The 22516-nt window shown below is 35.0% G+C and overlaps 1 protein-coding gene and 1 long non-coding RNA gene across 5 annotated transcripts; both read right to left on the bottom strand.

The window, feature by feature from the left end:
- Positions 1–2539, bottom strand: LOC117927887. Its single transcript, XR_004653450.1, has 2 exons — positions 2459–2539; positions 1–430 (listed from the first exon to the last, which is right to left on the bottom strand). It is a non-coding gene; the product is annotated as an uncharacterized LOC117927887 (long non-coding RNA).
- A 1925-nt stretch (positions 2540–4464) lies between these two features.
- Positions 4465–21772, bottom strand: LOC117927787 (AUGMIN subunit 1-like). 4 transcript variants are annotated; one of them, XM_034847470.1, is made up of 8 exons: positions 21393–21772; positions 21167–21299; positions 20926–21060; positions 20712–20835; positions 12722–12859; positions 12419–12619; positions 4711–4876; positions 4465–4578 (listed from the first exon to the last, which is right to left on the bottom strand). In XM_034847470.1, exons 1-6 carry the CDS (start codon positions 21649–21651, stop codon positions 12512–12514), a joined length of 897 nt encoding a protein of 298 aa, XP_034703361.1. In that variant the 5' UTR covers positions 21652–21772; the 3' UTR covers positions 4465–4578; positions 4711–4876; positions 12419–12511. The 4 variants fall into 4 exon arrangements, with proteins under 4 accessions (XP_034703361.1, XP_034703359.1, XP_034703362.1 ...); XM_034847468.1 differs by lacking the exons at positions 21167–21299; positions 21393–21772 and having other exon boundaries at positions 4465–4595; positions 20926–21097; XM_034847471.1 differs by lacking the exons at positions 21167–21299; positions 21393–21772 and having other exon boundaries at positions 20712–20854; positions 20926–20990.
- Positions 21773–22516: the final 744 nt, after the last annotated feature.

Genomic DNA, 22516 nt, shown 5'->3' with positions numbered 1-22516 from the left:
AGAAAGAATGTTGCCTATCACCTTGAGAAAACAAGAGTTTCAGAATAGGTAATGCCAATCAAAATAACAGAGCAGATGATTAGATTGTACCCATAACAATCACCACCGCCATTGTCTAGTTATGGATGAAGTTTGTAGGTAATGGCACCAAAGAAAAGGCATTTTCTAAACACAATTGAATCGATTCAGTTACATAATCTGTAGGAAGACATGAATGAAGGAAGAAAAGTAAAACAGTAAGCTCTTTACACTTGGTCATACATCAATGCAGCTGCCATCAGATGGGATATACCATATTCATTCGATTTCATTGTCCCATAGAAACATTATAGTAAAATGGCACTCAAAGCCCTTGCGCTATGTCCCAACATCATCTGGCAACAAATTTTCTTGTGAAATTAAGTCATCAAGAGCAAATATCCCCTCTTGACTAGAAACAATTTTTAAACATCTTATTAGAAGGGCACTAGCAAAGTCAAACACTCTTGCACAGAGAACAATCAGTCAAAGATGAAAATATGAAAATAAGATCCATAGAAATAGAAAACCAATAGAACATGATTCCATAAAGACACATGGTAATGTCAGCATAAATGCATACTTAGTGCATGCACATGCATATATCTAAAAATTTTGGTAAGATATACATAAAAATATGATAAACATCATTATAGAGAATACAATGTATGGCTTGTACACAAGAAAAATTGAGGCACGAAAAGATGCATCCCCAGCTAAACCTTGAATGTCTAAGCATAATAAAACTAGTGCATGTTGTATAAAGTCTCAAGGCATTCTCCAGTTTGCATTGAGAAGAACCTATATATAAAGCTAAGTTACCTTGGCAACCAATCAAACAGCATACTATACGATGTACTCCAATGACCATTAGAAACTTCCTTTCCTCTAAATCATGTAACCATACCCTAGGAATAAAATGAGAAAAAATAATCCATGTTTTTCTGGATATTCATATTATGTACTAGACTAGAAGTTAAGCAAATCCACAAACACTACTGAAAAATATGGTAATCACCTTCAAAGCCTGAAAGGGTCACTCACCTATGGACCATTGGGCCTATGAGTGATGGTAATCTTATGCAAGTGGTACATCAGTTTTTCCATTTTTTATTTTTATTTACTTATTTATTTTGGTTAGATGGTTTTAAGTTGATTCATGGATTGACATTTTCTGAGACTAATTTCCTGAAGCATTCATGGGAGGACTGTTTCTAGGGTTGAATTATTTCCCATTCTGACTTCATCTTTGGCTACTGGGTTATGACTTTGTGCTTAAACTTCTTGTGTTTAATAGCTATATTTTCTTCATCCTCCATTTTTCAACCGGGGAACCTTGAAACCAGCCTTCCAAGTTGCTTATCAAATAAAGATCATCTTTGCAAACATTTCCTCCATGGATTGTGCAAACAAAAAGGTCATAAATATAAAGCTCAAGTCAACTAATTCTGATCCCTACCAATTAACATTGTCTAAAATCATAAGCAAAGTGAACAAGGTAAATTTGGGAGTTGACTAGGTTGCTCAGGAGCATGTCATATGTCATAGAAAGGGAAAATAGGCACTTGAGGCTTCAGTCAAGAGGAAGGGGTTGGAGTGAGGATGTGGGAGGTTCCAAGTTTGATTCTCAAGAGGAAAAAACTGTTATCCATCACCAAAAAATGATCACACTCACAAAGAGAAAGAATGTGGCCAATCAGCTTGAGAAACAAGAGTTTCAGATAGGTAATGCCAATCAAAATAACAGAGCAGATGATTAGATTGTACCCATAACAACCATCACCACCATTGTCTAGTTATGTATGATGAAATTTGTAGGTAATGGCACAAAAGAACAGGCATTTTCTAAACGCAATTAAATTGATTCAGTTACATAACCTGTAGGAAGACATGAATGAAGGAAGAAAAGCAAAACAGTATGCTCTTTACACTTGGTCATAAATCAATGCAGTTGCCATCAGATGGGATAGACCATATTCATTCGATTTCATTGTCCCATTGAAACATTATAGTAAAATGGCACTCAAAGCCCTTGCGCTATGTCCAACATCATCTGGCATTTAAATTTCAAACACTTGCTCAAACTCTAAGCCAATAAAATTAAAATTTTCTGTGAAATTAAGTCATCAAGGGCAAAGATGATATACCCTCTTGACTAGAAAACAAAATCAATATGCACAACCATAACCACCAAAACCTTTTTCAGGTCTAATGGAAGTTTCGTGTAATTTCTAGAAACAACATTTTGTAAGAAATACAAGAACCTGCTGAATTAAACGATGGACATCTAGAGAATAAAGAATCCTCGGTATAATGAAGGGCATATTCCCAATCCATTTCCTTGCCGAGGAAGCTTAGAAAGGAATTATTCAAAAAAAAAAAAAAAAAGAAGAAGAAAATCCTTCACTTTCTTAGCAACCAAATGGGGGCCATGAATTACCGTTAGTGGAAGGAGGAGGTCGACCCACAATGACGACAGGCGGCAACGTTATAAACCCACAACGCCGATGACTGATGGCGGCCGCCAGCCAGCATATCACATTATCACTTAGGGTTACTGCGTTCTGGGGCCTGATATATGTAGTGCTTAGGTTGGGTATTTTTGTAATTACCACATTCGCCTAGGACAGGTCAATTACATCCTATTCACCAAAATTTAAAACATTTAATTTTATTTAATATATTTTAAAATATAATAATTCTGAATTTAATTGTATTACAAATCTCTAACCATATTAATAAATATATTTAATTATTAATTATTATTTCGATCTCTAAAAAAATCAAGACATTTTTATAAAAATTGCGTTCAGTAATATTTTGAAAAATAAAAATCATTTATGAATAACAATAATATAAGGCAATTAATAATAAGTGAAATTTATAACCATTTTTTATCATATAAAAAATAATTATTTTTTATTTTCTTTTGTTCTATTTAAAAAAATAATGCTATCATTTTATTTGATTGAAATAATTTATTTTTCAAAAATTTAAAACATTAAAAATTGGTATTTTAAAATTAATTTTTCAAGTGGACATACCTCTTAGAGAAGGTGACACTATGTGCACTTGAGAGGGTTGATTGTTTCCCTCCTATTACAAGAAAAATGATTTCTCCGTATGATGAGATGATCTTTTTTATCCCTTTTAAAGATGTCGAACATGTTTGACAATGATTTTAAGAAGTGTTTCTATCCCTCTTCTAACACTTGAAAAATAAAAAAATTTAAATATTAGAAATATTAGAATCACTTCTTAAAATGACTATTAAACGGACTCTTAACACGACACCCTTATGCTTATATACCTGCCCAAGTTAGAAGTAGCACTTGGAAGGTTCAAAATGGACTTGGTGCATCTCCATGGTGAAGTTGGTCTTCCCACCATTGAGCATTTTGAGATTGAGGGCCTTGGTTTAATGGATAAAATTGGAGACTCGTTGGGGTTGAAGTATGTACTATTAAAATGCATCAACCTCTCTTGGCTAGAACGAGAGGGAGGAAAGACCATAGTGTCTTTGTCACACGGCTGAATATATTGTCACTTTTCAAAGCTTCCACATCATCATTGATGCATTAATATGTGAGTTACTATTTCGGGGGACGCTATCAAAAGGCTCTATTTTGAGCCAATGAAGAGGAAAATTTTCTGCTTTCGTGGTTCTCTCCTTGATTCCAATGTCACTCTCTCCAACTCAATCTTGCTTCACACTCTGCTCCATTCTCACCTTAAACTATTGACACCTCATCGTCCCACATGGCTGACCTCTTATACAGAAGCACCCTATACAAAAACAGTATCACCAATATCCCATTAGCAGGAATTTTCTGGGTTTTGATTGAGTAGTCTCAGGAGAAATTTTGAAAATTGAAAAGATTCATAATGATAAGGGAGAAAATTTTGTAACATTTCATTAGTTGTAGGCTTGTAGCAACCTTTTGTACTAGTACTAAGTTCAAAATCTTGTGTCCTCTCTTTCAACTGGTTTTCAAGCTGCTCGACCTGCTTAATACATGTAGAGAAATTACTATATCATTTACACTTCTTAGGTCATATCAATCATCCATAATATTCAATTGTACACGAGGTTAAACATGTCTTTTCAATTAACCTCTAATACCATTGCAGTCACCAATGGCATATGGTATGGAGGGAGTCGTCATCATGTCTTGAACTCCTCAAGCTCATGCTCTTTCACTTTTTTCTCTAGTTCCTTGACCTTGTGCAAGAATAGTAGGGTTAGATGGGCCAATTGTTGGTTAACCGTGACAAAGTAAGAAATTGAAATCAAAATAACTCACCTAAGAAGCAACCTTTTGCTGGAGTGTCAAGCCAATTTCCTCCTCCTTCACTCCCTCTGAGAGTTGCAACAACTGCTTCTACAGCTGTCTACATAACTCTGTCTTTGACTCAAGCTGGAGTTCTAGTTCATAAACCTTTTCCTTTTGATTCCTGCAAATCCGATCCTTGCTTTTGGCCTTCCAAATTCTGAAAGTTCTATTCTAATTTCCCCAAAGCCTCATCTTTTGAGTTGGATTCTTGCTTTACTTTATCAAGCTTCAGAAAATCAGAAGCTAAGTATTAATTCATTCAGATTACAGTTTAAAAGAATTCAACATATGGACATGCTAATGTGTGTAGGACATAGTTGACCAAAAGAACATTCCTATTAAACAGTTTTGAGCTTACCATCATTTTCATCTTTTGAAGCTCACCCATATCAATCTGCCTCTTGGCAGGACCTAACTCCACCCCTCGAACTCCAGTTGCAAAGTTCAATGAACTTAGGAGTTTCACCCCAAGTCCTGTTCTGAAGGACTGATTTGTGCAAAGATCGAAGTTTTGGAATCACCCCCTGCAGCAAGTGAATGGATTCTTCGACCAATCAAATATAACCAAATTATATTCATCATTCTCTGATCTTGCTATTATAAGATCTAAAGTGCAAGTAAAGTCGTTTACTTCAAAAGGAGGTTATAAAAAAGAACTATATCATTGCCTGTATATAATTGACTGATTATCTGAACTTTAGTTTAAGAGGAAGTTAAGGATATCAGAATAACCAAAGTACCGCATGTAGAAAGTATTATAATTTAGGAATACTGAACTGCGATGCAACTGATGATAAAGTTACCATAGAAAGTGCTGAAGCCACTCTGAAGCAAGTGGGAAGAATGGGATTTTGTTTGGTGACAATTTATTCATACAGGTATATTCAAATTAAATTTCAGTTTATTCCTCTCATTCGTGGAGCTCTTTTGCAGCTTGGGCTTGTTGAGTTCTTATTTCGATTTAGGTTATTTATTTCTTGGTGTTGATTGCCACTTGCCGTTGAATCTGGTTATTAGTGGTTTAAATGGATTATTCTTGGCTTATGGGTGTTCATACAGAGACTTAAGATTAATTCATATCAGATTTTTGGGTTTACTTGTGGAATTTCTAGTTATGGCTTTCTTCCAAAAGCTTGTAGGCCACTGGTTTTCACCATAACTCATCAGCTATCAGTCTGTCTAAAAAAATTGGTGAACTGCTAGATCTCACCCATACTTTCACAAAAAGAAAAGAAAAGAAAAATATGTCCCCTAAGGCTCTTAGATTAGACATAAATATTAGATTTTCTTACTTTCTAGCTTTATCTCTTCTATATTAAGAACAGAAATACCAAAACTTGTCTTTCTATCTCCTAAAACTCAATTTTCAGTCACTCTCTTGGGTTTGACACCTAAATACTTATTGGGTACTAGTCATTGTGCTTGGGACTTGACAAGAATACAAAGACGGGTGACAAATAACTAAAAATAAAATAAATAAAATTATGGTGGTTTACCAAACACAAGCAGAATTCCAATCTTCTCCCAAATGGGCTGCAAAAGTTCCAAATGAAGGGAACAGAGACAGACTGGAGGATCTGCAAGTGTTGAAGGTGGAAAACCAACAGCATGTTGAAGCCTGAGGTGTAGCGGAATGAGTTTCCCGTTCAAGGTATTTACCAGGTTCCAAATGGGCATCAAAAGGTACTAGTTTTCTAAGTGTTTTCATATCCCGAGAACTTAAAATCACTTCTGACATTGTAATTCCAAATGTTGGAGCTTGGTGGGCAAAGCTCTTAGCGTTATCAATGTCTTATTTCAGAGGCCTACAACAATGGTGTGTGTGGTTTTCTTAGGAAAAGATTTCCAGATGTTTCATTGATTTCAAAATTGGAATACAGGGCTGAATATATACACAGTATAGCTAAGAATAAAAAAGGAAATAGACCTAATACACCTAATTTCCTATAATATCTTGACTAATAAATTACAGAAATCAAATCAGCCAGATAATATACAATTATAACCAAAAACTCTAATTAAGGAAAAAAGATTCTTGACTGATTCTCTACACTCCCCTGGAGCTGGATGGTAGATATCTTCCATTCCCAGCTTGCTTTCGAACTCCTTGAATTGATGTCTAGTAAGCCCTTTTGTTAATATAACTGCTACCTGGTTACTTGAAGAAACGTGAGACAAGTTTATAAGCCCAACTTCTATCTTCTCTTTCATGAAGTGTCGATCAATCTCCAAGTGCTTGGTTCTATCATGTTGAATTAGGTTATGGGCAATACTAATGACAACTTTATTGTCACAATAAAGCCTCATTGGTATCATCAGGGGCATTCTCAATTCACTCATCAATGACTTTATCTAGATAAGCTCACAGATTCCAAGAGCCAATGTTCTAAATTCAGCTTCCGTGTAGACCTCACAACTGCTTGCTTCTTACTTCTCCACGTTATTAGATTCTCTCCTAAGAATGTAATAACCTGAGGTAGACCTTCTATCATCCATACAACTTGCCCAATCAACATCAGTAAAAGCTTCCACATTTAAACTCGTCTTGTTTAGAGAATAACAGTCCTCTTCCAGGAGACCCTTTGAGTTATCTAAGATTCTAAATACTGCTTGTAGATGATCTTCCTTGGGATTGTGCATAAACTGGCTTACTAAACTGACAGCAAAGGCAATGTCTGGACGAGTGTGTGAGAGGTAAATTAACTTCCCCACTAGTCTTTGATAACCTTCTCTATCAACCTCCTTACCACCTGTATGAGTACTCATCTTGATGTTCACATCTATTAGGGTGTCAATAGGTTTGCATCCTAACATGCTTGTCTCTTTGAGAAGATTTAGAACATACTTCCTTTGAGACAAGACAATTCCCTTTCTTGATTGAGCTACCTTAATACCTAAGAAATATTGCAAGTTTCCCAGGTCTTTGATTTCAAATGACTCTGCCAAAGCTTTCTTCAATCTGAGCATCTCTCCATCACTTCCTATGAGGATAATGCCATCAACATAAACTACCAAAATAGTTATTTTACCATTACAAGAATGTTTGTAAAACATTGTGTGGTCGGTCTACCCGTCGAGTATATCCCATGCTTTTCACCGATTGAATGTACTTTTGAACCAAGCCCTTAGCAACTGCTTCAAGCCATACAAAGATTTATTCAGCCTACACACTTTTCCTCTACCTAATTGATCTTCAAACCCTAGCAGCAACTCCATGAACACCTCTTCTTCCAAGTCACCAAGTAAGAAGGCATTTTTTACATCAATTTGTTGTAGAGCCCAACCCATCTTTGCTGCAATAGACAGTAGAACTCTCATTGTATGTATCTTTGCTACTAGGGCAAAGGTCTCTTGGTAATCAATACCAAATGTCTGGGTGTAACCTTTAGCCACCGGTTTTGCTTTATATCTTTCTATGCTTCCATTTGCTTTGAACTTGAGTGTGAACACCCACTTGAACCTCACTAGTTTCTTTCTTATTGGAAGATCAATAACTTCCCAAGTATGATTTTTAAAGAGAGCTTTCATCTCTTCATTAATTGCTTCTAGCCATTCTGGAAGTTGCAGTGCTTCATGAACATCAGGAGGAATACTAACACGAGACAAATTAGTGGCAAATGCTCTAAATGAGCCATTTAGAGCACCATAGGAAACAAATTGAGCGAGAGGATGTTGTGTGTAGGATCGGCTAGATTTTTTGAGAGCAATAGGTAAATCAAGATCATCAAACAAGGGTTTAGGAAATGGATTTACTTGAGTGCTCAACTTTGTTTCCGGAGTTGAAGATTGACCCTCTACAAGAGGAGATGGATTTCTTCCTCTTCTCTTGGAATATGTAATCCACTTCTTCTCCTTGTCAATTTTTTTTTTCTAGCTCTCTTCCTTTCTTTTTTTCTTCATTTTGGTTCTCTTCCTTCCTTTTTTTCTTCAACTAAAATAATTTCAAGAATTCCTCCAATTTCTCCTATCTCTCCCCCTATGACTCCTTTCCTTGGGACATTCCCAAAAATTCTCTTCTCCTCTAATCTCCCCTTGAAGAGAATTATGGGTGCTGTAAGGTTGGTTCTCAAAGAAAGATATATCCATAGATGTAAAATACTTTTGTGATCGTGGGTGATAACACTTATAGCCTTTCTAAGTTGGGTGATATCCAAGGAAAATGCATTTATGTGCCCTAGGATCAAACTTGCTACGATTGTGGCCATTAATATGGACACAACCTGTGCAACCAAAAAACTCAGGAGTTAGGGATGAAAACAAATGATGAGAGGCAGGAAAACATTGTTTTAGGGTATTTATGGGAGTTTCATATCTTAGGACATGGGTTGGCATTCTATTGATCAAATAGGATGTTGTCAAAATAGCTTCTCCCTATAACAACTTTGGAATGTTCATTTGGAACATCATGTCACGGGCAACTTCAAGGTGATGATTTTTTCTTTCCAACACTCCATTTTGTTGTGGAGTGTCAATACATGATGAATGATGAATGATGAATGATTCCTTCTTTTTGTAGATGCTCTCCTAGAATATTTGAGTAATACTCTCTCCCATTATCTGTGTGAAGGATCTTAATGCTAGTTTCAAATTGATTTAAGATCATCTTGTGAAATTGTTTAAACACACTAGCAGCTTTAGACTTTTTGTTCAACAAATACACCTAACACACTCTAGTGTGATCATCAATGAATGTTATAAACCAATGAACTCCAGTATTAGTTTTAACACGAGAGGGTCCCCTAATATAACTATGAATTAACATGAAAAGACAAGATTTTTCATAAATTTGAATGGGAAAAGAAGCCCTATGGTGTTTGGCATACTCACAATTCTCACATTTAAATTGAGAAATATCTTTATTCTTGAATAAACTAGGTAACAACAGTTTTAGATAAGAGAAACTAAGGTGTCCTAGTCTACAATGCCACAACCAGATTTCTTTATTCTCTGCTATACTACTTTCAGCTTGATACACCCCTTTCATTTCACCACCTTGCATTTTTTCTTCTAAGAGAAATAGTCCATCGACCTCCCTAGCACTACCAATCTTCTTCCCCATACACAGATCCTGAAAAAGACAATGTTTTGGATGAAAATTAGCAATGCAGTTCAAGTCTTGGCAAATTTGCTAATGGAAACAAGATTGCAAGACAAGTTAGGCACATGTAATACAGATTTAAGACGAACCATCAACAATTTTTACCGTTTGAGTCCCATTACAAGGAGTATAAGAACAAAACAGACTTGAATTCCCTGTCATATGATCGGTTACTCCTGAATCTATGATCTAGGAGTCAGATTTCAAGTATTTAGTAGAAAGGGTTGTACTAAAATTACCTGACTAGGCCAAATTTGCAGACATAATATTTTGGGAATTTTGGAATATAAACTAATAGAATTGCTCAAGTTGCTCCTTGGTAGGGTTTGGAACTCCAGTATCTCCTTGCTTGGGCTATTTTGAAAAATCTGCTATTGCTTGGAAGCCTCGGCCCCCATCTGATCCTGGGTTCCAACCTCGTTCTCTACCACCATTATTCCAACCACGACCTTTTCCAAAGTTCTGGGGTAAATTCGCTGGTCTCCCATGAATTTTCCAGCAGCTATCTCTTGTGTGTTGTGGTTTCTGGCAATGATCACACCATAGACTATCTTTGTCATCCTTTTTCCCTGCAACATAGACCAAATTTGCTCTAATATTTTTGTTTCCTGTAGTCGGCTGATTTGCTGTTGATAATGTAGATGTTTTAGCTGCAGTTGACTTCGGTCCACTCATTATAAAGCCTATGCGACTCTCTTCTCCCCTTATCGAGTTGAAGACCTCCCGAAGAGATGGAATGGGCGAGCTACTCAAAATCCTACCCCTTTCTTGATCAAACTCAGACCGCAAACCAGAAAGGAATTTAAAGACTCTTTCCTTTTCAATCAACTTTCGGTAAGTGGCATGATCCTCTGGGTTTTTCCACACAATATCCTGGTACAAATCAATTTCTTGATACAAAATATTTAAAGAATTGAAATAGGCCATTACTGACAAGTCTCCTTGCTGAATTGCCCTTGCCTTCTCACTCAACTCATAGAGTTTAGAGTCATTTCCCAGATTTGAGTACATTAGATTAGTTGCATCCCAAATCTCCTTTGTTGTGTTGTAAAGTAAGCCATCACCATTGAGTTTTCAACAAATCAGGTTTGATATCCAACTTCTCTGGGCAAAACAGGCTTGTGTGTGCCATCCAAATACCCCATCTTGCCTCTAACACTTATGAAGAATCGTATTGATTGTGCCCATTGGAGAAAATTTTCTCCGTTCAACTTATGGGTTATTTTCTGAATCGCTGGGTTTTCAGTTGGAGAGGGATTTGAACTGGTCACCAGCTTCTTTCCTGTCTCAACTCCTTTCTCCACCATCTCTCTATTAGGAAGATGACGATATCACTCACTCTTTGGCCGAATATTTGGCTCTGACACCAGGTTGTTTTCTTCAAGGATGAAAATATTGGTAATTACGAATATATCGGTACTTCGATTTTATAAATATATAAGATATATCGGATATACGTTGGCGGATATTTTGAAAAGAAATTTGGTAAGATTAAAATTCATCAAAACTCGTGACAATGTAAGAAAAATCTCATAGAAATGTAATTAAAAGTATAATAGACATTTTCAAGTTGTTTTGTTGAATAATTTGATATATGTATGATATAATTTATCATATTTAATAATAATTTTGTATGCGTTGATAAAAAAATATAAATTTTATAAGTGTATATTCATTAAATTACATCCAATATTATCCGATAAAAATATTATGATATTTGATTATATATGTCTAATTTTAAAATATATTTAATATTAAAATTATGATACATTTAATTCAATTGTATTAAATGATATAAAATAAACGATGATATATGCATAATTTTTAATATTTAATTAATATATTAATAATACTAAACACACTATAAAGAAAGTTATCATGATAATTTTTATATTTTTGGTAATTAATTAAATGAAAAAATTCATTTAATTATAAAATAATTATAATTAATTTGTTCTTTAAAATATTTTTAATTATTTTTTATATGATAACTTTTAATATATATATATATATTATGGTGTAATATGTTTAAAAGGGTCGAGCTTGCTCCCAGTGGTGGGCCAGGTGTAGGTTGAATCTTTTGTTTGGGGTTCGAGTTCCCTCAACTACAAGTAGAAAATAAGGCATTTTGAGCTTTGATTTGCAGCTCGACCCATGTTGAAGGTGGCCTGCATTAGAGCTGGCAGCATTTTTTTTGGCGAAATCTGGAGATATTTTCCCTGCTTCACCAATTAATTGGTAAATGCCAAAATTTCGGCCTATTTTTTCCTAAAAACCACCCCGTCAATTTTTCACCCTCCTGTTTTGTTTCGTCGGTTGTCGGTCCCCAATATGAGAAATTTTATCGAAATTATCTAAAATTTTCATCCTTGGTTTTCTTAGGAAAAGATTTCCAAATTTTTCATTGATTTCATAATTGGTATATAGGGCTGAATATATACACAATATTGCTATGAATAAAAAAGGAAATAGAGACTATCAGCTAGGCTATGAAGACTAACATGTCTTTACAACTAATACACCTAATTTCCTATAATATCCTGACTAATACATTACATAAATAAAATCAACCATCTAATATACAATTATAACCAAAAACTCTAATCAAGGAAAAAAGATTCTTGACCGTTTCTCTACAGTGTAGAACTTCTCTGCCACATATAAACCGCCATAAGGCAACTTTCTAAGTGGGTGCCATGCAATTAGTATTCTTTACTATTCTCAATTGGACAGAATTGGCTAATCTTCCAAAAAAAAGGGAAAACAACGATATCGTTATGTTTCATGCCATCCCAATCACATGGTTCCTAATATAAGTAGAAACTGGTACTGATGAACCATTGTGCTTGTGTTTGAACTTCTATACCAGAAAGTTGGGATTTTTACATGATAGATTTCAACAAATGATGAAGAAAGAAACAAAATCTTCCACAAAGAAGATAGTTGGAGATCAAGAGTGAACACTTACCTGCATTAGCTTGGCTAGACAGACGAAGCCAAGACAGCAACCTGAGTGTATGTGTTAGGGACTCGTGATACAGGAGGAACAAGCTCTGGCATGTTACTCAGAAGTGGCAAGAGCTGATTGCAACACATCTTCAAGGCGCTTCTCTGCAGCAGCATACTGCCTTTTCTTGTCCTCAATGGCTAGAGCAGCCAAGGCTTTATCCTGCAGAAAAAGCAAGAATTTAATCTGACTATTTTCCTGTAAAAAATATGCAAGAGATGTGTAAAAGTGAAGCTTTGTTGATCATAGTAATGAATTGATTACAGGAGGCAAGTCCTGGTAGCTTCTCAAAGTATCAAGGATGGGCTTTGTTTTCTTCTCCAAATCCTTCCTGTGCTCAGCCATTTCAACCAACACCCCATGGCTGATCTCTGGGGTGTAGCCCACACGATTAAGTAATGCCTGCTAACAGAGAGCTATTTAGAATGAAAATGCACAAAATAAATTTAGATATAAAGATCTTGTAAGATATAAATTCAACAATGCATGGTCAATAAATAGATAAACAACAATTTAATGGCAACAAAAAATGGCCTGGAAAATCAAACAATTTTTACATAAGCAGAATTAAGTACTTACTAGTCTTCAGGTTGCAAGAGTTTGGTGCAAGATTCCAAGTTTAATTACTGTAGGATTTCAGAATTAAGTACTTACTGTAGCAGACAACCGAGAAGTCCGCACTTTTCAGCAAAGAACAAGTAAAGATTATTCAGAAATTATCTCTCAGATTGCTGCTTCCCAAACAAACTCAACAGCAGCAGCTTTGGTTGCTCAAAAAGGTAGTTTTTCAATTGCCTTGAGCTCTCAAAAGGAGAAGAATAACCAATGGATAATAGACTCGGAGGCTTCCAACCATATGACTGGTAATGTTGATTTACTTCACAATTACAACTTGTGTTTTGAGAACTTTATAGTTCGTATTGCTGATGGTTCTATGTCCAAGGTGGTGGGAATAGGATCAATATGTCTCACTAAAGACTTAATTCTAAAATCAGTCTTATTGGTTCCAAATATTATCTGCAATCTACTATCAATTAGCAAGCTTTCCAAAGACTTAAATTGTCACTAACTTTTATTCAACACATTGTGAATTTCAAGGCTTGGAATCGGGGAGGATGATTGGCAATGCTAAGGAATGTGCAGGACTATCTTCTTGAGGTTCTTAATAGTCCTAAGAAACAAACTCAAATTACATGTAGTGCGTCTTTCTCTATTCCCTTTAATTCTCCAAATAATGATAGTGTCATCAAGTTGTGGCACTATAGATTAGGACATCCAAATTTTTTGTACCTGAAAAACTTGTTTCCAAAGTTATTTAAAAATTCCAATGCTAAGTCTTTTCAATGTCAAATTTGTCAACTTTCAAAACATGCAAGAACCAGTTTTCCATAGTGACATTTGGGATCCCTTTGGAATCAATAATGTCACAGGATCTAGATAGTTTGTATCTTTTATTGATGATCATACTAGGGTTACATGGGTTTGCTTAATGAAAGAAAAATCTGAAGTTGGTCCCATTTTTAAAAGATTTCATAATATGATCCAAAATGAGTTTCAGGCAAAAGTCAAAATTTTTAGATTTGATAATGCCTGAGAATATTTTAATTCAAATCTAGGAGGATACTTTGTGAACCAAGGAATAATTCATCAAAGTTCTTGTATTGATACCCCTCAACAAAATGGTGTGGCCAAGTAGAAAAATAGACACGTTCTTGGTGTTGCGAGATCAATCATGTTTACCATGAATGTGCCTAAAATTTTTTGGGGTGAAGTCAATCTCACATCCGCATACCTTATCAATAGAATGCCCTTTAAAACTCTTCAACTCCAAACACCACTCTAGAAACTTCTTCAAAACTATCCTGATGCACACTTTATGTCCACCTTACCACCCAAATTTTTTGGATGTATGGCCTTTGTTCCCATATATGATCATCATCACAGTAAGCTCGATCCAAAGGCCACCAAATGTCTATTCCTTGGCTACCCTCCTACACAAAAAGGGTATAAGTGCTATTCACCTATCACTAGGAAATTTTATGTTAACTTGGATGTCACCTTCTTTGAAAAATAACCCTTTTACACCAAAAATCCCATCCTGGGGGAGGAAAATTTACAAGAATGCAATTTTTGGGTTCAAGAAGAATTATCTCCTAGGTTTGAACCAAGTATTCCTATCAATCAACCTCTACCTGAGCCATCTGAGCCACTCGAGTCTTCTGAGCCTTTACGCACTCCATCCACACCACTCATACACAACATGCAAGAGAAACTAAGTTACATGTTTACTCAAGGAGGAAACGACCTCAAGAGGAATTAGAGTACCACACTCAACCTGAGCAAAATCGAGAATCCAATCTAAATCCGAAAGTCTAGGTAAAATTCATAATACTCAAGTTAGTGATGCTCTTGATGATCTTGATATACCCATTGCTCTTAGGAAAGGTGTGAGGTTGTGTACTCAACACCTAATCTCTAACTTCATTTCTTATGACAAATTATCCCCATAGTAGTGATGCTCCTGATGATCTTGATATACCCATTGCTCTTAGGAAAGGTGTGAAGTCATGTACTCAGCACCCAATCCCTAACTTTCATTTCTTATGACAGATTATCCCCACGGTATTATGCTTTTGTTACTAATCTATCAAATGTAGAGATCCCAAAGAGTATCCATGAAGCCCTACAAAAACCTGAATGGAAACAAACAATTGGTGATAAAATCAAGGCCATAAAAAAGAATGGAACTTGGAAACTGTTAGATTTGCACAAAGGAAAGCATCCAGTTGGTTGTAAATGGACTTTCACTGTTAAGTACAAACCAGATGAAAGCATATAACAGTATAAAGGCAAACTTGTTGCTAAGGGATTTACTCAAACATATGATATAGACTATTAGGAGACATTTGCTCCCGTAGCCAAAATTGATACTATAAAAGTACTGTTGTCACACTTACAACCAATCTGGATTGGCCTCTTCAACAATTGGATGTAAAAAATGTCTTTCTCAATGGAGACCTAGAAGATGGAATCTACATGGAAATCCCTCAGAGATTTGAAAATAGTGCCAATATTGAAAAAGTCTGCAAGCTTCAAAAGTCTCTATATGGATTTAAATAGTCTCCTAAAGCATGGTTTGACAGGTTCACAAGGGTTGTGAAGGGTACACACAAGGGCAGGCTGATCATACCTTATTCATCAAACATTCAAATGATGGAAAGATAGCCATTCTCATTGTCTATGTTGATGATATTATTGTGACTGGGAATCAATACAGATGAAGTACGAAGTTTGAAGGAAGTGTTGGCCAGAGAGTTTGAAATTAAGGTTAAGGACCTATGAAATCTCAAATATTTCCTAGATATGGAGGTAGCTCGCTCAAAAAGGGATATTGTTGTGTCTCAATGAAAGTACATACTAGACTTACTAAAGGAAACAAGGATGATAAGGTGCAAGCCTTTAGACACACCCATGGAATCAACCTCTAAAGTTGGACTAATGACAAATAGTCCGCCTGTTGACAAAGGGAGATATTAACTCCTTGTGGGTATTTACCTATCACATACACAACCTGACATAGGTTTTTCAGTGAGTGTTGTAAGTCAATACATGAATAATCCAAATGAAGAGCATTTTATAGTTGTATACAAAATTCTTCGGTATTTAAAGATGACACCAAGAAAAGGTTTATTTTTCCGGAAATGATCCAATAGGGGGATTGAAGTTTATTCTGATGCAGATTGGGCAAGATCTGTAGATGACTAAAGATCTACAACTGGGTATTGTACCTATATTTAGGGAAATTTAGTAACTTGGAGAAGTAAAAAACAATTAGTAGTAGCAAGAAGCAATGCTAAGGTAGAGTTCAAAGCTCTAGCTCAAGGCATTTGTGAAGGAATGTGGTTAAAAAGGTTGCTTGGAGAATTACAAATTGAAACTAAAGGGTTAATGCGTATTTTCCATGATAATCAAGCAGCAATTAGTATTACAAAAAATCTGGTTCATCATGATAGAACCAAACACGTGGAACTTGATCATCACTTCATCAAAGAAAAGGTCGAAGAAGGGACACTCGAGTTGACTCACACTCCAACAAGGCTCCAAGTTGCTGATATTGTCACAAAGGCTCTTCCACGTGTCAAATTTGAAGACTTGATATCCAAGCTGGGAATGATTGATATCTATTTCCCAGCTTAAGAGGGAGTATAGGATTTCAAAATAAAATCCTCCAAGATTTCAAAATAAAAATCCTTATTTTGTAGGGATTAGTTGCTTAGTTAATAAAGAGATAAGGAATAAATATTCCAAATCTCATTTTTTCCATGTATATCCCTACTTTATAGGGATGGCATTTTATTCCTTGTATCAAGGAGATTTGATAGCAATCTTGTAGCCATTCTCTCCTATTTATTTTGTTGCATGTCCTCGTTGAAAAAAATAATATAAAGAAGTTTCTTTCTTAATAAATCTTGAATTACATATATTAAAATAAAAAAATTACCTCCTAAAGGATTTCAATGATACAAAAGATCCGATATTAATGAATACTCAAATTTGTTTAGGAGGGAATCTATTACATGCATACAAATAAGGAACTAATAGACAAACTAACAGAATAAATTCTTAAAGAATTGCAAAGAGTATATGTGTATGAGAGAGAGACCATATGTGTGTATGACAAAGAGAAAGACCATTATGTGTGTGTATGAGAGAGAGAGAGCTTAGTGTGTATGACCAAGAGAGATAGCATTATGTGTGTGTATGATAGAGAGAGAGAGCATTATGTGTGTGTATGACCGAGAGAGAGAGCAGTGAATATGTGTGTATGAGAGAGAGAGAGAGACCATCTTGAACTCTTTGTATAATAGAGAGCTCTCTTGCATGGATTTGGTGTGGGTCTCAGCTAGGTTCATCATTCACACTCACAAGTCCTAGAATATAAGACTCTGCTGCTTGAGGTCTGGCTCAAGTGGTAGAGGGATGGGAAGAGTTTGTGGGAGGTTCTAGGTTCAAGTCCTAATGAGGACAAAAATTTACCTATAAAAAAAAATACGGGGACTCTTAAAAAGGGCATCAATAACATACATGGACACTTGAATACATCCTAAATAAAGGAAAAAAATCAATAAAAAAACAAGTGGTATCAAAGCCCAAGTCCAAATTTCTAAAAGAATATAAGATTGAGACTCTGGAAAAATCAAGGAGAGTGGAATACACAAGAGGATTGCAAAAGGAATTTTGGTTGATGGTGGAGTCAATTGTTCTTCCAGTGAAAAGTGATACATAGAGTATGTACTTTATTATTTGGAACAAGCGTAGTATTTCCCATACACTTATTAGATTTTGAAAGGCAGAATAGTTAAGTGGTTGAACAATTTGAATCCATTGAATAAGGAGTGTCTATGGCGCGCACAAAAGAGATTGTGGTGCACCAAAAAGTCATGGTATGGAGTAAGAATTTAATTCAAATAAGTTCCCCAATGTGGTATATTAGTTTAGTTGTGTGCGTCTATAAAGGCAAGTGCGCATTGCACAAATATTACATAAAGATGGAATTTGATCCAAGGTGGAAATTATTAGAAAATATCTCAAAATTTTTATTCAATATACATTCTTTTTGGTAAAAGAATATTGAATAAAATATTTTATATATTTGCAATTCAATATGGAAATAAGTTTCTTATACAATAAGGAAAATTGTTTGGAATACGTTATAAATATTATAAATCATGAGGGAAAAAAAATTGTGAGATAGAGATGAGCATGTAAAGCCTATACTGAGTAGGCAAAGATGCAAAGATGCAAAGAAAAGTGAAAAACACTCAATGGAGCAAAGGCTTGTGGTTTAGGGTCTAGATACAAGGAGTAGGAAAACTTAAGGATGTTTTAGGCATCAATAGTATGTAGAGATGTGAAATAGAGCATTTTATATATTTGTATTTCCTTTTAAAATTAGTTTTCTTATAGAATTACAAAATTGTTAGATAGATTCTATTAATATTATAGGTCATGGGGGAAAAAGTTATTATATGGAAATGGGGCAAGTAAAGCTTATATCAAGTAGGTAAAGATGTGAAGAAGAGTGGGAGACACTTAGTGAACAAGAGCTTGTGATTCCGATGTTGATGCAAAAAGCAAGGAAATACATAATGTTTCATGATTCAATAGTTGTATGTGTTTTTTTTTCCTTTTTTTGGTACTCTGTAATACTCTTTATGGTAAAGTAAAATGATTTTCTCTTATCTATGAATGAAGATATGGTTACCCAAACTATGTAAAAACCCTATCTACATTTGTGTGAATAGTTTTATCTTTCTGTTCTTCTACAAATACGTTAGCATTGCAAGTGGCATCAAATGTATTCATAGCATTTACTTTGTTTTGCCATTTGCTTAGGTACCTTTAATATATATTTTTTCTCTTTTTGCCTATCCAAAAAAAAAAAAAAAGAGCATCAAAGCTTTTTTTGCAGAACTCTCTCTCTAAGAAGGGAACGACAAATTTGTTTTATTTGCCTTGCCAAATTTCACAAAGGAAGAATTCACGCTCTCTCTCCCTCACATACTCATACAGACACACTCACTGCTTTTTCACTCTTATATTTAACTCTTTGTATAATAGGCAGACACAGAGTCAAAAGTCCATTGTGCATCCAAGGAGTGTACTCATTTTTATGTTTCAAGAATGCCACTCACACTCTCTCTCATGCATACTCATAGACACTCACTGCTTTTTCACTCACTCACATACTCACACATGCACTCACTGCTTTTTCACTCTATCATATTTAACTCTTTGTATAATAAAGAGAAACAGGAAGTCAACAGTCCACTGTGTATCCAAGGAGTGTACTCATTTTCATGTCTCAAGAATGCCAAAGAGGTAAGATCAAGGAAAGGGTGCTCCAATGCAGGCCGATCAATCCCAAGGGGCCATCACTTGGCCCCAAAACATTATAGTTTTTTTTTTTATTTTTTTTATAGGTAAATTAGGAGAATATATTAAAAGTGCTTGCAAAATGGTGCCCCAAAACTTTATAATATAAATCTAAAAATTCTTCACCCTCATTATCAAGTTCTCCCACAAATTGTATTAAAAGTCCTTGCAAAATGGTGCCCCAAAACTTTATAATATAAATCTAAAAATTCTTCACCCTCATTATCAAGTTCTCCCACAAATTGTCTCCTCAGTTAGCTTGCACATGTCGAGGGATATTGATCATTAATGCTGTTCACAGAAAACATGGTGACGCAGTGCATACATGCCAAACATGCCCTTTTTATCATGGAAAATGTGTGGGAGAAGCATCAGACACATGTCCAACATAGCCACTGCTAACTGCTCCCTAGTAGAATTGTCAGTGCTACCCAGCTTAGTGGTAATGCCAGATTTGGGATTATGATCCACAGTCTCAACTCTTATCTTCCTTCTTTTTGACCTTCTTGCATATGATTACCTTCTCTAGTATTTTGATCTAAAAACAAGCAATGGCCTAAACATACCCTAAAATAACATGCATCTCCAGTCAATTTTTTCTCCTTACAAACTACATGGAAAATCAAGCCAATGTTTGAAGACCCCAATATAAAAGATCAACAGATTTCCTACCAAATCAAACTTCAAATCAGTAGTGATTGAATGGCCCATAAAACAAAGTGAAGTATGATGTTTGCTTACATGCATAAAGACTTACATTTTATACCGCTGTACACCTATCTCACTAATCAAGAGCATATGAGATCTAATAACTATTTATATGCACAGCATTCTGAAATATCCCTTAAAATTGCTATAAGAACTTTCTGATGTAGACTCCAGATAACTAACAACTTGAGCTTTTACGAAACATCTCGACAAACTATTATCAGTTATGAATGGCACAAAGTAGGATAAATTCAAAATCAGTATAGTACTTGAAAAGTAATCTCATACAACCCATGTCTCATTAGTAAAATCTGTGACAACTTGTTTCCAATTGAGTAATCTAACCAATTCTCTTCCCAAAGACTGACAGATGCACGAGGCACTTCCAAATCGAACTCTCTCAATAAAAAAATGTATTGATACCTAGCTGACTCAACCACACAAGGATCAGCATGACGATGTTGCATTAACCATACCAATATTTTCAGCTCATGTCTGATAATAATTCCCAAACCTAAACAAACAAGCTATCTCAACCAGGTAAGAAGAGTCAAGACAATGAGAAATTCAGTGGCACAACAATAAACTACCGAAATCACAGTGGTAGTACCTTATAGTTACGATATTGCTGCAGGTATTGTCGCTCTTTTGATGCCATTATTGCCAAGTTTGTCTTCCAATTTTCCATCTGAGCCTCACATGGAGCTACATCATCTTCCAGCTGTCCAAGAATTCTACCAAAAGCATTTCCAACTATAAATTAAGAATTTCACCAACAAACCCAAATTGACACAAACACATAAACAGAACCCTTTAGAACTGACCTTTTCAAATAAGTCATCCTTGCAATTGCTTTTCGGGTGTAATCAAGAAGAATTTTGGACTCCTTCTGCACTTTAGCCCTCTTCTCCTCCACTTCAGATTTCCTCAAAGACATGTCCCCCATTGCTACAAGAAAACTAAATCCACATCTCCCCTTATATAAAACCCAAAATCCTAAAAGCAGGAAAAAAAATTAATAATAAAGAACATCGGTAATGGAATATTAACAAAAACCCAACCCACCTACTCAATTCAGTATCTCTTGTATTCAACAAATTTGCCACATTCGCAAGACACTGCGCTGATGCGACCACATTTGAAGGCAAACCCTCTTGTGGCAATCCCACATTCTCCAATATCTCCCTAACCCTAGCCGCTACAGTTCACCAAATTTTCAAAAAACGTTGCTTCAACAACAATATAATATAAATAATATGAACTGAAGGCAGATAATGAAATTAAAAAGAACCTTGGCAACGATATTCGGCGGCTTTTTGGCGGAAATCGGTGGCTAGTATGCCGGCAGCTTGGGTTTTGGCTTGGGAGAGAGTTGAGAGGTTGTGGAGACGACCGATGGTTCGAGGAGTGTATTCGAAATCGGGGACGTCTTTGCCAGCGGCATCGTATTGAGAGGCTAGCCATGCTTTCACATCTGAGATTCGACCGCTATCCAAATTGCTTTCGATTTCAATTACCGAAGGATCGCTTCCTGAAATTTTGTCACTCATTGCTGATTTCTCAGTTTCTACGACACGGGAGAGACGATCTATCTGCCGTTTGGTCGGTGAGAGAGCGTCGTTTCAAACCTAGTAAAATGGCGCCGTTTGCATGACATTTTGAACTCGCTTTCCTGTTTGCAAATGCCAAAAGTAATTAATTTCCATATTTTGCGGTGGATTAAGAACCGTTTAACAGTGATTCTAAGGAGCGTTTTAATATTTCTATTACATAAAATTTTTAAAATTTTTTTATTATTAAAGTATTAGAAATGCTAAAACCTTTAACGCATTTTAAGAGTACGTTTAACACTGATCCGAGGGCTTATGTCGTTTTTAACTTGAAAAATAATCACAAATTTATTTATATTTTTTTGAAATAATATTTGATAGGTGATTTTTTAAAAACGCTTTAAAAAAAAAATTGCTTTTACTAAAAATATTTCGAATAACTTATTTTAAAGACGGGAACTATTTTTTTAAAATAGTCTTTTCTTTAATAATAAAATAACCATTTTTTACACAAAAAAAAATAAAAATTGATAGAAAACACTGTTTTAAGAAATATCTTCGTTGTTATATTATTTTCATTTTTTTTTGGCTATTTAAAAGTTTAATTCTACATATATAAATAATGATTGAAAATAAAATACCATAAAAGTTATTTTTAAAAAATATTTGATAACATAGAAAACCAAATTAAAATAAATTTTTATCCTGAGTTTAAAAATTATTTTTAAAAACGTTGCCAAACAAGTCTTAAAAGTCATTTTTTATAGAGTGATTTAAAAATCATTTTTAGTTTTTAAAAATAATAAAATTATTTTTAAAAATTTATAGACTTGTTTGGCAATTATCTTCTAGAAACCGTTTTTAA

Source organism: Vitis riparia, chromosome 13 (assembly GCF_004353265.1).
Source record: "Vitis riparia cultivar Riparia Gloire de Montpellier isolate 1030 chromosome 13, EGFV_Vit.rip_1.0, whole genome shotgun sequence".
Classification (NCBI taxonomy): Eukaryota; Viridiplantae; Streptophyta; class Magnoliopsida; order Vitales; family Vitaceae; genus Vitis; species Vitis riparia.
The sequence above is the reverse complement of the archived record's forward strand: the minus strand, read 5'-3'. Positions and strand labels throughout refer to the sequence as shown.